Below are 16,607 nucleotides of genomic sequence, written 5' to 3' on the forward strand. Positions count from 1 at the left end.
AGGCATATTTGTGTCACGTTGACCAGATAAAATATTATTCATTTCTAAAATAAGTTCATAATTTTTTCGATATACTTATTCATAAAACATTGATGTGTCGATAATATTGAAGTCATAAAATCGATGTCAAAACATTGATATTATTTTTTTACAGCTAAACATCGATGTTTATTCAACATCGATAAATATCGATCATCCCTAGCTGAGGGAGGTGAGCGTGAGCGAGTGATATGTTCTCGATTTTTGTCTGTGTGGTGTTGTCTACGTCGCAGAAGTGGGCGGAGGGTGCCTTGGTTATTTAGATTTTGAATACTATTTACAAAACGAACAAATAACTCTTCTTGCACAATAATATGATGTGATTTTAGTATTCGTGAGAGGTGGGTTGGCCGTAACCTCAGTTGGTTAATATTTTGGTAGGTACTGCCCTAAAAATAAATTCTATATTTATGACCTGAAGGGGTATTTACTTGTCATATAGGTTATGTTTTATTTACCTTAGTACATAAATAACATAAGTTTTTACCCACTATTTTATTTATTTGTAGGTACCTAGTTCATGTTCATGAATTCAAGCAATAAGTGTAATCAAAATGGCGGACAGCCGTTGAAGAGTGCCAAAAACGTGTCGGAAACTAAGGACAAAGTTTGCCATGATTTTGTTAGAGGTAAATGCTACAGAAGCCAGTGCAAATTATCACACGAATGCGATATACAGACTATGGTAGAGATATTGCGCATTTGCCACGATTACCAGAACTCTACTGGGTGTACGAGAGCGAACTGCAGTTATTTACATGTTTCAAGGGAGGAGGAGAAATTGTTTCGCGAAAGTGGCAAATATCCCGACGTACTCGTGACGAAGCACAAGAAAATGAATGAGCAGAATATGCCGAGAATGGCGGGCCAACCACTTCAGACGCCCGCCGCGGGGCCTCCGCCTGTGCTGTCTGTGAACCCCATGTACCAGCAGGGACCGCGGTGGTTCTTGTTGCCTCCGCCCCCTCCGCCGAAAGAACCCTCGCAACCGCCTCAGCCTTATTCGGGCCCAGGACCTTCTGCAACACCTCGTCCACCACATGGTTTTGATACAACGAAACCGCCACCACCACTACCTCAAGCTTTTATACAAAATGGTGTCATGACGCGGCTCCCAGGGCCTAGTACAGGTATGTTTATTTTTGTTTTACTACATGATATTTGTCATGTGCTCACTAGATGTCAACACAAAAATTGGTCAAATGTTTGTTAGTCCATGCGCATTCTACAGTACCCTAGTTATGAGTGTGAACTTTTCAGTTCACTCTCACAAATATTCAAAAATGAGCCCATATAGAACTGTGGCCACTAAAGTCAGGTTGTTGTCAAGTCTTATTTCTATTTATATAGAATATTCTAGTAATATTTTCACATTTTGCAAAGCACAAATATTCAGTCAGATAGACAGAAATTCGAAATCTCATATTTTTGGCTTCTGTTGCTCTTATAAAGATCCCCCATATAAATTTTAGACAATATCCATCAAGCGAAAGTATTGGTCAGTTACTATTTTATTATATTAATGAATCATACCAAGTGGTTTCTGGCATTTTAGAATCGAACATCTGCATATCTTTTCCAGTGATGTGAAAACTGTGACATGTCAACTATGATATTTTAAAAATAATCTTGTGTTTATTGTTACTGTCATAGTTGTGTTTTAACTAGAATAAAATGTAGGTATTGGACATTTGGTTTTGCATTATTATTACAAACTGTATTGTGTGAAAAATAGTACATAGTGTTGCATCATCTAAATTCTTCACTGTTTGAACAGCAACTGTGAGGTTGCTCGCTAATTGCGAATGCTGTAATGATGAACACACTGTAATCTAGGTATTAAGAAAAAAAAACATTACTGCCACTTCTACAGATTAATTATGCCCAAATTTTTTTTTCAGCTATGCCACCACCAAGCACTCTGCCGCCCCAAGAACTTCCACCGTAATTATCTCATTTCACTTTTTAACTAATTGCATTTTTTTCTTCTTTTTCTTTGCTTACATGTTAGCCTAAAGATGTTACAATATTTGCAGTTTGTACATGTTTATTTATAATTTAATTTAAGAAATTAATTTCTTTAAAACATTTTGAACGTGGCCTTCTAGGCTTTTCAAGACTGTTGGCTCTGTCTACCCCGCAAGGGATATAGACGTGACCATATGAATGTATATGAACATGTTGAACATGAACGGTTGGCGTGTGGTGTAACATTGCATGCTGGAAAATCCATCTATTTTAAATATTATGCTATGTTATTAAATAGCTTTACATATTTATAAGTAATGCCTATAACATTATTTATATGCCAGCCAGTGTTGTTTTACCATTGTGTTCATGAATTATCTTTTATTATTTTCCTTTAATATACCATCTAGATGTTACCCATACCTACGACTTACTGTTGGGCTAGCAAAGCACCTTGACAGCGGTAGTCAAAACAGCGGTAGTTTATCGCGCGACAAAAACCCGCGTGCCATGCTAGCGTCGCTGAACTATTATATAAATATTACTGTTCCAAATTTAAAAAAAAAACAGTGTATCATGCATGGGCTTACTAAACTTTAGTTGGGAATAAGTTAAAGATAGAATTTAGATGTTCCTATGTCGGCCACACCTACATATAATTGAGATTTGTATTTTTACGACAGAATGGAAATAGATACGAGTCGACCCCCACCACCTATCGCCCCGCGGTTAACTGCTGACAAGAGGCCCATCACAGAAGCGTTTGGTCCCGGCAATGAAGGTATACATGACATAGCTTATATTTCTCTAAACGATTATAGTCTATATCCATTATATATACATAAAGATTCATACCTTACTCTCATCTCATAGTAATTTGCTTGGCGATATAAGAACAGCTAAAATGTGTCATATTCAAAAGAAAAACAATTAGCATATTCAGCATGCATGCGGCAAGCGAATAAATTGATTTACAAGCAAATAAGAAAATAAAGAGTACAAAAAATTTATTAATAAGACTTGGTTTCTCTGGCAAACGATGTTGCAGACTCCCAATTAGTTTGTTGTGTTATTAAGACAAAAAATTTAGATGGTATTTTGCTGGATGAATCAACTTGGAGTTGGAGATTTTTTGATTATGCTATACAAATTATAGTTTTCACGAATTTCAAATATATATAATGGTGTCTTATTTCAATAACATTTTTAAACAAAGATATTATGTTGTATGAAGTAAGAAAAATATTTATATTTATCGTTATTTGTGAAATTTGTGCCATTTTATTTATAGAATATGCAATTTCGGAATATTTGTTTTGGTGTGATATTGAATAATTCTGACAAAGTGAAATGCACATTAAAAATCTATTATTCTAATGTTTTATTTTTATTATATATTTGAAAATTTTGATTTGTGTTTGTGACATGACACTAAGTGACATTACAATTCGTATTTTATGTAATTATTTTTACGAAACAATTTTCTTAATTGCATATTCCCATGTGTAACATTTATTTATTTATTGTAACAAATTTTAATATTATATGATGAGCCTAGTATAAATATATAAATAGTTATATAAGAAGATATATCAAGAAAACATGCTTGGCTCTGATTGTTTTTTTACATAATTATTGGCTCATCATGATCACATGTTTCAAATAAATTATATAAGGTGTGATACAAAACTTTTGTCTTATTGGTTTATTGTTATTTTCGTCAACTAATCAGAATTATCTGACAATTTCTATCACTGTCTTGTTCTAAACTTATAGGTTAGAAAGGATGATGATATGAAATGTAATTTCTGATTAATATTGTAAATGAAAACGGAACTGTGTGTCTGATTGTCAGTTACACCCATTTTAGCGAGTGTTCAAATTTCAAAACGTTTGTGTCACACAACTACATATATAATTATATAACAGTTAAAGTTTACCGTGCTACATGCTAAGTTTTTTTTACAATTTATATATCACATGCGCGTGCGCTAATTGATTTTATTGTTTCGTTGTACTCTCATGAAAAATTACTGAATCGGTTTGAAAACATCTTAGACAAAGCTTTGTGGGAAGAAATTTAAACTTGTATGATTCTTCATACAATTAAACTTCTATGATTTTTTATACAAGTTCAAATTATGAAATATCAGAGATTTTTGTCAGTCGCCTCATTGTCCACCGACACTACACACCCAGTTGCCAAAGCTGAGTGAATTGAAACCACACATTGCGCGCAATTACATGTGGCACGGCAAACCGCACACATGAAACTTGTTGTTCTTATCGGTCGAATTTACAACAAATGTATGGACTGATTAATTGCTAATGTTATTTTTTGCTCGGCATGTTGATTGATTTTGTTCTCAGCCGGACCTTCACATAAATCCAGAAAGATATCCGACTCGAGTTCGTGCGAGATCTGTATGCAGTGGGAACTCAGGTTAGACACGACGATGTTTATCATTGCAGATTACGTGTACATTTTGTGCGCGAACAAAAACATCGATTTTGTAAGCAATGCAAGTTTAAATTAAGATTTTTTTACGTCACTTTAGCGAATTCTACAATTCTTTAACATTATATATTTATACGGAGGTTAACATGAGTTCTGAAACAAAAAATGCTGTGCGATAGACTGAAACAATCTCAAAAGTACAAATGTTACAGCGCCAGCACGACTCCTCAAATTGCTGTTACTTGATATTGTATCACGCTGAGTTACATGGAATTACTGTATCATGTCAGGTTTACATCGCTGCTGGTACGAAATATGCATAACAATATATTACAATAAATTTGTTATCTTTATTATTTGCATACGATGAAATGTTTGAGAATTATTATTTTTAAATTTATTATGTAATTTTAAATACATAGTCCACAAAATGCGGCAGCATATATGATTTTTCAGTGCTAGAGAATGTACATGCATGTTGACATTTAAAAAGTTAATGAGCGAAAAGGTACGTAACAGTCTGCGCACACTATAGCAAGGCATAGGTTCTTAATTAGAAATTTGGCGCCATTTTTTCATTAAATACTTCGCAATTTTGCTACTTTTTCTGTGAAGGAAATTGTTTTTATATATTTATGTGTATTCATTCAAATTTCCATATACTTATACTAAAAAGTACTGAAATACGATTTAAAGCTGTGTTTATCGAAATCATATTTTTAATTGTAGAATTAGAAAGCTTTACTGATTACAATCAAGTTTTCTCGACTATTGTTTTTGGTATATTTTAAAGTCTACTATTTTTCAATCATAAAGTTCATATTGCTTCTGATGTGTTTCACAGGGCTTAGCGTAATTTGTCGAATTATTGATTATATTTTTATCCCGCAGAAAAATGTTATCTGAAAAGAAAAAGAAAGAAAAGTTAAAGGAGAAGGGCATCGTGTTACTGAAATTCGAGGAAAAGAAGAAAGAAATTAACAGTATTAAAGAACTGCTGGGGGGGCTCGGGTTATCACAAGTTGAAAACATGAACACCGATAGCAATGATGTACGTAACAATTTGTCTCTATTTTGGCGAAATTTCATGCGTACATACCTACATATACATAAAGTCACACCTTTTTCCCAGAAAGTTGATATTGTTGGGTTTTTTTGTTATATTGGATTAGTAACAACAACTGGCACTAAAAACTATTTATTTATTTAATAACTTTCAATCAATTTATTTAGGTATTTTTAGAAGTAAAATAGAATATTTGTTTAACAAAGTCTGCACTACGGTTTTTCTGTAAAAGCGGCATAGATTATATATTAAGTGTTTATCACTTGTCTTACTAGTCACATATCACTTTATTCTCGAGTATGTATCTCTGAATTTTCTTATTTTTATCAAAAACTTGAAAAAATGCATATGAACGTTAGTTGAATTATTGACATCAAACACATTGTATGTATATAATAATTTTAGTTTTATTTTCTTGCAGCAGGCTTCAGATTTAGGCTTACCAAATGACATTGATAGTCTAATTTTAAGGGATTCCGAGCTATTTAGTGAGTATTATTTATATTGTTTTACATTGTCGCGTAAATTTTTTTTAAAGATTTTCGCATTTTCTTACTCGATTTTATTTTAATGATCATTAAAAATGTCTATCTACAATGTATGTATAAATTATACGAAATTGTCATTTTATTTTTATCGCCGGTCATTATTTATAATCGATTGATTGAGAAGAGACAGAGCGATCATATTCGTAGCGATGATTCTAATGTCTTTCGTTATTTTTCAGACCAAATTGCGAAAAAACTAAGTCAGTCGAAGGAGCAATCTGTTAGCGATTCGGGTACGCCGATTGTTTCCCTGAGGCCCAATGGTCAAACGGTGTTGATGGCGAACGGGTCCGCGCCCAGCCCGCACAGTCACCCCTTCCCGAACAACCTCGCACATCCGCATCCGCCGCCCCCCCACCACTACAACCAGCCTTACAGACCGCAGTTGAACAATCATTTGAATCATCAAATGACCATACAGAACGGCAGCCCGTTGGCCAACCAAATAAACAGCCCGTTACCCAACATTTTACACAACAATATGGTCAACAATATCCCCAACAGTATGCCCAACAATATGCTCAACAATATGCCCAACAATACGCCCAACAATACGCCCAACAATATGGCGTTCAATATGCCCAACCAGTACAACGTGAACCAGATGAATCACCAGGCGAACCAATTCAACCATTATCTGCAACCTGGTAAGTTATTATTCACTACAAGTGTGTGCCTGTTATATGGTTACACTCGCGTAAAAAATCTTGATATCCATTGGGAAGATATTGGAAATTCCGAACTATGTTACTCCTGCGGGCTAGTAAGGCACGCGCGATATACTATCGCTGTTCCGCTTTTTATTATGGAACGGGACAGCGATAGTATATCGCGCTATAAAAATTTCGTCGCGCTATGCTGTTGACACTGAAGGCGTAGGCTATTCTATCAGTGCCAAATTTCGTCAAACTTGGTCTAGTAGTTTTTGAGTTTATTCTTTACAAACCATAACACAAATACTTCAAGATGTCTGTATGTTTTCAAAGTAATATAAAATAACATTATCTCTTTATAACATTTATTTATCTAAGCATTATTGTACAAAATACAAATGTATAGTACAATTTGCGGACTTAATACTAGAAGCATTATCTACCAGTCAACTATTAGGTCTGACAGAGAACTTTATGTTTGGTCAAACTAAATAATATAAAAATGTTAATAAAATTATTACTTTAAATAAATCTTCTTATATATAAAATTCTCGTGTCACAATGTTTGTCTCCGTACTCCTCCGAAACGGCTTTACCGATTTTAACCAAATTTTGCATGCATATTCAGTAGGTCTGAGAATCGGCTAACATCTATTTTTCATACCCCTAAGTGTTAAGGGTTGTCCACCCTTAATATATTTTTTCAACTAGATATTACCTACTTAAAAAATATTTATATGGCAAAACCACGTTTGCCGGGACAGCTTGTATGTAGATATATATATATATACATACAAGCTGTCCCGGAAAAATACAAAAAAAAATTATAATAAACATACACAGAAACTACATATATAACAGTATAGTGTGTATTGATTATTTCAGGTCCAAGCCACCGTGCCTTAGAGCCGCCCACGCGGCCGCCGCCGAGCAACCTCCCCAACCCCCTGCCGCCCACGATGCCCCCCCACGCGGACAACTTCTACATGATGGGCAGGTTCCCTCCCCCATTCCCCTAACATACGTGAGGTATGTGACAATGTGTATAGACTGTACGACTTATAAGGATATTCGTAATTTAAAATTTACCTAGTTTGTAAGTCCAAATGGTGCTGCTAGCGAATTTACTGCTATAGGGTTCTGCCTTTGACAAGTCGATTTTTACATTCGACGCTAATAGACGTTTAATTTTTTTTTTTTTTGTTTTGGCATCTTAGGTTTTTTTGCCAGTGACACTGGCAAGTTAGAAGATCGTGGCAAATGCTCGTAAAACACCATGCCTACCGGCTTCCCCTGGTAGGTTTTAATCAGAGATCGGAATAGGTAGATTGATTTTATGTACTTGCATCATGAATTATCATAGAAAGCATAACATGGATAAGCCTCTTTTCCGGGATTCCATTTGCTACTATTTGTACCATTCCAGAACTTTTTTCGCTATAGAAGGCCAGTCAATCAGATTGATATGATATAAAATGAAATGATGAAATTTTAAAATTTCTTACACTTACAGTAAACTACATTGTCCGCGGGTAACATAGGACTACAATTTACGTGAACGAAGTCTGGCGAAATCAGCTACCACTAATATATTCTTCATCCCACTTGTAAAAATAAATCCTGCAATCCCGGAGGCATGTCCATATTATTGTATACGTTTCAGTTCATTGACCCCAATTCAATCTACCTATTCCGATCTTTGGTATATATAATTTTCTTATTATTGACAATGATATTATATATTTTTTTTATTATTAACAATCAATACCCATATAAGCCGACGATCGAAAACCGTATGAACTGAAACAAGGCAATTTATAATTTATTTTTTGACTATTTTGATGAAACGAAATGTATGACCAAAGTTGACATAATTAAATAGCGCGCTTCGTAATTGTCAATATTTCTAATAATTAATTAAATAATAATTCCTCAATGGAAAAGTCCTATGCCAGAGTTGAGAGGAATGAATTGTGGTCAGCACTTTCAGCAGTATGATGGGTGTGAAATTGAGTGACCGGATAAGGAACAGCGTGATAAGGGAATGTTGTGATGTGAAAGAAGATGTAGTGACAGGAACAGAAAAGGGTATGTTAAGATGGTTCGGTCATGTGGAGAGGACGAATGAAAGCAGGTTGACTAAGCAGATATACAAGGAGAGTGTGGAGGGAAAGGTCGGAGTGGGAAGACCTAGACGAACGTATCTTGATTAAATTAAGGACGTCCTGGTAAAGGGTCAGGTCAAAAGTACCCAAAACCGCCGAGCTTGCATGAAGAGAGTTATGAATGTGTATGAAGCGAAGGAAGTATGCAGAGATCGTGTCAAGTGGACAGAAGTAGTCTCTGCCTACCACTTCGGGATAGAGGCGTGATTTTATGTATGTATGTTCTTCCATACTCTGGATGCCAAATTTATACGCAGAGAACTTGAATCCGCGCAGCGCACGCATACATATTACTACCACAAGGCAGAGCCCTAATTTATAATAAGTTTTGTACATAAGTTAGCTATTTTGAATAAGACTGAATTTTTATATCGACTGATCTCTATAAAGTTCCATATTTTTATTGTTTAGATCTATAGCTGTCGATTTATAGCTGCCCTGGGGGTGTATTCACGAACGTTGACAAAGTATACCTATATACATAAATAAATGACGCCTCTTTCCCGGAGGGAAGGCAGGCAACTACATCTTTTCCTTTTCCACAATCCCTGAATACTTCCTGACCTGACCTTTTGCAAGAACGTTTCCGATTTGGTCAAGTTACGTTCGTCAAGGCCGTCCCACTCCATCAGTCCCGACAGCAACGGCCGCTCCTCTAACACAAATTGAAAAAGCGGCACAACTGACTAGCTACTACGCCTTTCCCAGCTTTTGGCAGCCCGACCGACACTATGTCATACCCAGCAGCTTGCGCTACTTCCTCATTTTTTCCAAAATACACACACACACATTCTTTCACCTTTTACGATGCCTCAGAGCCTCCTATCAAACTCGTCTGACGAAAAAATAGAAGAAGCGTTCTTTTTCATTCAGTTGCATTTTGAAATCTTAGATTGGATTTAGTTACCAAAAAAATCCAACCACGCCAACCAACCCCGGACCACTACGCCGTGTAATATTTTGTCGTGTGATTGGCGGATAGTGGGAGACAACAGGAACGTAGGAGGGAGGGGGTGAAGGGGAAAGGAAAGCATATGCTTCAACAACATTCGTGAATAACCCCGCAGTAATTTCAACCAAAAAATTATCCTCGTAAGGTTTATATTTAAATAAAACGTCCGCCTTAAAAAAATAGTTAGATATACCGTCCAGTAGTATTTAAAAAATGTGCCATTGATATTTGTTTTTAATTATACATCAGTATTACTAAGATTAAACTTAAAAAAAGGGTTCCTATTTTTAATATAATGATTTTTGATATACAATTTACCATTAAATATGTTGTTGCCTTTTACACAACACTTATGTAAACAGGGTTGGAAACTGGTTTATATAAACCAAATAATATGTTTTAAAAATGGTTTTTGGGGCATAATATTAAAGAATTATTAGTTATAATATTTCTTGAAAGTATAGATCTAAGGTTGTTTTCGCTCGAACTGAAACTGCCCTCGAGTGGCAAACCATGTTTCCAAGCTCTAAATACTAGTCACAGTTTTTAACCAGGTTTCCAAGCTCTAATAACTAGTTAAAGATTGTATGTATGAAGTGATTCTACCTTTTTACTGTTATGGACACAGTTGTGTATACTTATCTCCGTCGCTAGTATTTAAGTGTGGGGAAAATGACAATTGGTCTAAATGAAAAAAAAAGTACGACAATTTTTTTTATCGGCGTCAGATTCTCTAAACTAAGAGACGGCAATATATGAATAGTAATGAAAGATTTTTCTGTGTGTAATATGTATATTTTGAGTTCACCCTATTTTATTAGATTGATTGTTGTTTTCCCTGCAAATGACCAAGAATAACATATGAATACACTAATACTAGTCTAAATATTTTCACACAAATTTGTGACATAAACTCGAAACTGCCAAAATGCACCTTGCCTTAAAATGCATATTTATGAAGTCAGATCTAGGCCTCCTGATAAAGTTTGTACAACAACCCATGTTTAGGAGTTTCCCGTATCAGTGGTCTCATTTTAAAATGACGAAACAATAGCAGCTTATCTGTTTTGTGTCCTATTTCTAGTCATTTTCAATGTTCACCATATTTGCAATATTAAGCATTGCGACTTTTGTATTTGATCATTCGTTCATTCGTTTCAATCTCATTCGTTCACCACTCATATTTTACTTTTGTCATCTGAGTAAATATTACCGGAGTGATTTCTAAAAATGGTTTGTTGTTTTTATGTCACAATAATAGCAGATGTATATTATTTTTTAATTAACCCGCTCTGCGCGTACGCTTTTGCCATGTTTTTGCTCACAAATGTATTGGGAGAAATTATGCGATTTTATTTATCATCATATAACTAAAAGGTTTTCATTTTGAACGCATCTCTCATTTTCGAAGACAACGTGTACTGGGATCTTGTTAAAGTGAAAAGAATTTATACTCGATCAGATATTTATTGTTTGTTTGTAACATACATTGTTACACCAATTTCGACCTGTTTCTGAAGGTATACATTTTCAATATGCATGCGTCACTTTGTGAAAGAAATATGTGCAGGATTTGTGATATTTGTTATATTGTCATTGAATTAAAAAAATTATAAACACATCTTGTACATTTTTTCGATATCGATAATAACCATAAATTTTGAGATATGCAACATTTTTTCATTACAAAAAAAGAAAAAAGGCTGTATTTTCTCAATTTCCTTTTTTATGCACTTGTGAAATTTGTGTTTTCATTTGGCATGCGTCACTTTTATTTAAGAAAATAATTGCGCAATATATTCTGATTTTTGCAATACTTTTAAAATAACATTGTAAAGAAAAGAATCTTCATTCCTGTGTAAAAATTTTTGTATATCGTTTATTTGTGTTTTTTTGTATGTACGTACTTTTTGTATGAACCGATTTTGGGGATATGTTCCAAAACAGAATCATTACAGGAAATAAATATTAAGGTTAATATATTGGATAAGAATCCCTGAAGATTTATGTAGAAGCATTTCCATTTGAATTGTATTGTTGTATGTATGTAAAGTCAGTATTGAGAATTGTTGATTTATCACCGTTGCTTGGCAGCGGCGAACAGAGGTTCATTAATTATCTAAATATTATCGATAATCCATCAATTTATCTATATGTATTGTAAACCACGTGTTGTACCTGACATTTTGCCTTATGACAAGTTTTTGGCCGGCGGTTTGCTCCCATGGAAATTTCAGTATGAAATACATACATTGACTTGCTTATAAAAATCAGTGTTTGAGGTTGTATAAAAAGTCGTAGTTTGAAGAAAGCCAAGATAATGATCGTGTTCTTACTCACGTTGATGAGAGAGATAGAACATCAAACTACTTACAGTATTAATTTTGGCTAACTAGCTAATCGTTCATGTAGCAAAAAAGACTATCAAGAAGTTATATTATTCAAACAAGTGGAACTTTTATTACCTTTTTACAATTTTATAGCGTAATTCCGCGCGAGAAAGCGCTACAAATTAAATTAGGTAGATTAAAGACATTTCATGGTGCTTTGTTATTTAATACTTAAAATTAGGAATTATTAAACTTGAGGTCCCTTGGGAACGTAAGTGTTAAAAAAAAACAGGGTATGCGTGAACCATTGACCACCTGTATGTACAAAGTGATATGTGATATTGTGCCAAATAAATTTACAAAGCACGCACTGCGCTAATTACTGGTTTGTTTTTTTCCTTCATGTAAGTAAATGGAATATAAAGAATGTCCTACATTCTGCAGCCCATAACAACGATCTGCTTCTGATCCAAAGAAAATCGTTTTTTTATTCTTTATATTTTATAGCAATACTTTTCACGAAGTTCCAATTTGTTTTATGTGTCAAACGCAGTGCGTGTTAGTCAATTCTATGTCTTCCAATTAAGCAATTGTTATACATATACAATAAATAGCAATTTAGAAAAATGTAGTCGATCAATTTTTTCCTATGAAATTTGTCGAGTTGCAATAAAGTTATGCTCTGCGAGTTGCGTACATTTTATTTGTTCCCACTCTAGCTTAACTGAGACTTGGTAAGTGAAAGCCCGCGAAATTGTAAAATTCTTACCTCTGCGATGCTCTCGTGCGAAGGTAATATGAAATTTTTTTTTTAATATACCTTATGTTTTTTTTTCATTAAGGACGTGTCGTTAACGTAATTGTGAATTTTCAGGAAACGCGACTTGTGCGAGCGTGGCTTGCTAGCCCCCGCCACAAGCCCACGGATATGTACTGAAATGGACAGTTTTGTTTGCCATCTGTGCGTTGTTATCGTTGACTTTCCATTTTATTATCACGTACGTATTAGTAGTATTTTTGTATATAGCGTTTGTATGCCTGATAGCAAGGTTGTAAGCTGACTGTCGCGTGTATATTATTCTGTTGTAAACCGAGCTCTTTTCTAAATGATATATTACTTAGATTACGAGTTTTAAGTAATATTATGATAGTTGGTATTGTAACTGTAAAGAAATATATACGAAAGCAGTTGATACCTCATTTACCTTGGTTCATTAGCGGCTCAAGATATTATAAGAGCAATGTATATTAGGAAATTATTTTAAGAATTTTTTACTAGTTGTAATGACTTTGCATTTATCGATTTATATAATTATCTGGATAACTAATTTCCTATTCCTATTCTGCAATAATATGCGTGGACTGAATGACTCTGTCTTTAAAGGTCTTAAAAAGTTTTGACTCGTGACGCCACCAAATAATTCGGTACATTCAAGTTTGAAATTGTACTGGGCTGCAGTCAAAATACCGCTTTGAAAATTCTACTTGGTACTACTGAGGACATAGTTACTTAAAGATTTATATAGAGATTTATTAAAAAAAGTTTTCAAAAAATAAAGATTCTAATACTGTATACCAGCTCTGCGTGTTTTAAACAATATAGGGTGAATTTAATTGGATTATCATATTTTTAAATTAGATTAAATAGCATCAAAATCATAATTTCACATCTTTATAATGGTCGAAAATCTGCTCTTCGCTTTTGTGTTACATTTTCGGTGTTATTAATGTCTTAATATTCCGAATGATGATTACAAAATTATATTAGACTGATGAAAAAAATATATTTATTTCACTTTGTAAAACAGGCCAACATAAATGTACATTTGAATAATGACTTGCACATCGGCCTGAAAAACAGAACTAGTCTCGAGTTTATTAAAGGCAGAGTTTTTTTCACACACGCATAAACCCATAAAATTCGGCTAATATTTCAAAAGCACTTTTGATATTTATCGCTTGGAAGCTACTTCTGTAACGAGAGGATATGACACCTGAATATAGTAATGGGAATAATTTAAGATAATAGAAATGTCATATTCATACATACATACATACATACATATGATCACGTCTATATCCCTTGCGGGGTAGACAGAGCCAACAGTCTTGAAAAGACTGAATGGCCACGTTCAGCTATTTGGCTTAATGATAGAACCGAGATTCAAATAGTGACAGGTTGCTAGCCCATCGCCTAAAAGAGGAATCCTAAGTTTATAAGCCTATCCCTTAGTCGCCTTTTACGACATCCATGGGAAAGAGATGGAGTAGTCCTATTCTTTTTTGTAATAGTGCCGGGAACCACACGGCATATATCATATTCAACTTGACTCAATTAGGAATGATGGTGTTATTCTTCTTGCATTGCATGCAGTTTTCCAGCTGTCAAATAACCTCAGAATAGAGATGCTATATAAAAACGTTACGGCGTCACAATCACCATCATAACAACATGTGACGTCACATTCAACAGTACTTTAATTACCACTTCTGTAATCTTATATTATTCCGAGTTTTATGAGCCCTGAAGTGGCGTGTTTGGTTGAAGTCTGCTTCTACGAGAAGGACCAAGCGCTGATTACCGTAGCTAGGGATAGTTAGCAAAAGTGTAGCAACCTCTTGTTCTATGACTTTTCTAATCTAATTTTAGCTATTCTCTCGGATTCCCTGTAAACATTTTGTGGTATTAGTAATACAGATACAAAAAAGGCAATAATTCGTATTTTATAATGTTAGGGATTCTTTGAGAGTACCTTGTTCATTGCTGCCTCTAGCCAATAAAATTGAAATGCTCTTCAGCGATACAACATCGATCGAGATCGATATTTTCTCTCAGGCTTATACTGTTATTTGTATTGAACAAGATTATCTTTACTTATTTTAAATGTAATAGAGGTACAATATTTTATCAATTGTACTTTAGGTTTAACGATTTTTCTAATTGTACCATTAATGGCACATATCACCTAATTCTCAGGTGTAATTTTTTCACTCATATAAAAAAAAATACAGTACATAAAATTTATACATTCTAATTTTATTTTCACTTGTCGCTGTTTAAAAAAATTTTAATTCTTTATGGCCAAGGCAACCAGTGAATTTGGTACACTCTTTTAGGTAAATTAATTGCTCGGATAATCCCAGTTAAAATGTCTAAATGTAGGTGCGCTTTAAAATGTTTTATTAATGTTCAAATCCAGACAATGACAAAATTTCCCTTTTTATGTAATATACGAAGCTAAGTTATATTATTAGTTTGTACATAAATAATAATTCAGTATGGGTTTAGATTAACGATACTCTGCTACGTTTAATAAGTAGTCTTTTTTAATATTTGTAGACGTTTGATGTAATTTTTTTTTCTAAAGATCTTATAATAGTCCAACAAAATAACTTTTATGTTTTTGATAAAACTGACAATCGTGAGTGTCACAGGATTTTTACGTGAAATAATGACATAAATTAATAGTGTGCAATAAATGAAATTTAGTAGAAGTCAATTATGCATACGTGTGTGTTTAAAAACTACATATCGCCTAGTGAAATAGATCTCCTTGTCGTTCTTTAAACAGAATTTGCCTGACTGCACCTTAAGCTGCTTAACACACGGAGTGGCGCTTGGAAGGTTACTCGTATCATCTCTGCTTCCTTTTTATAGTTGTAATTCCTTTTTTTTTGCCATAGCAAAACAAAGGCTCTGTCTCTGTCTACCAAAAAAAATTAAGGAATTTAGCATTTTAGTGCTCTAGTCAACAACGTAATCTTGACCGATTCTCATGAAATTTTGTGAACATATTGAGTAGGTCTGGAATCGGCCAATATCTATTTTTCAAACCCTCAAAATGCAAAACAACGTTTGCCGGGACAGCTAGTTATTTATATGAATATGTAATGTATGTGTACTTTCATCTTTTAGGTATATCGAACCGAACAAAAATATTTACACAAAAATGCTTTTATAATCACAAATTTTTGCACTTGACCGTATATTCCGATCAGTTAATGTTCAGCTTTCGGTTACACAGTTATTGTTCACTTATTTATGTTGTTGACGGTACTAATAATAATTCTGCGATTTACGTATGCAGTACTTCTTGTGAAAGGACGCGGAGTAGACATGACTTCGTTTCAAGTTTGTCTGTGTGTTAAGTGACTTAAGGAGGGATAAGGCTGATTTCAGAGCCACGCCAATAATCTCTTATTATTGAACACTAGATTAGTAGCCGTAATTCTGTAACGCCTCCACATATGCTTAAATACATCTTATTTATTATCAGGCTGATAAAGGACTAATGCACTAAAATTATCATAAAAAAAATTATAGGTACTTATTTAAAGGCACGTTAAGTTGAGCGCGCGCTTGCGTTATAAACGCGCGGTAAACGGAGCGTCTCGCCCGCGTCACTCTGCAATAGGGATGTGGACTAT

At 34.2% G+C, this 16,607-nt stretch overlaps 1 protein-coding gene across 2 annotated transcripts; it reads left to right on the forward strand.

Annotated features, from left to right (window-relative positions):
• The first annotated feature begins 235 nt into the window (after positions 1-235).
• LOC106130521 (uncharacterized) lies at positions 236-14,992 on the forward strand. 2 transcript variants are annotated; one of them, XM_060953670.1, is made up of 10 exons: positions 236-416; positions 549-1,169; positions 1,941-1,983; positions 2,691-2,788; positions 4,378-4,450; positions 5,357-5,516; positions 5,953-6,019; positions 6,259-6,726; positions 7,618-7,761; positions 13,054-14,992. In XM_060953670.1, exons 2-9 carry the CDS (start codon positions 560-562, stop codon positions 7,749-7,751), a joined length of 1,653 nt encoding a protein of 550 aa, XP_060809653.1. In that variant the 5' UTR covers positions 236-416; positions 549-559; the 3' UTR covers positions 7,752-7,761; positions 13,054-14,992. The 2 variants fall into 2 exon arrangements, with proteins under 2 accessions (XP_060809653.1, XP_013184826.2); XM_013329372.2 differs by lacking the exon at positions 13,054-14,992 and having other exon boundaries at positions 5,956-6,019; positions 7,618-12,858.
• The last annotated feature ends 1,615 nt before the right edge of the window (positions 14,993-16,607 follow it).

The sequence above is a fragment of the Amyelois transitella genome, chromosome Z, assembly GCF_032362555.1.
Source record: "Amyelois transitella isolate CPQ chromosome Z, ilAmyTran1.1, whole genome shotgun sequence".
In the NCBI taxonomy this organism is placed as follows: Eukaryota; Metazoa; Arthropoda; class Insecta; order Lepidoptera; family Pyralidae; genus Amyelois; species Amyelois transitella.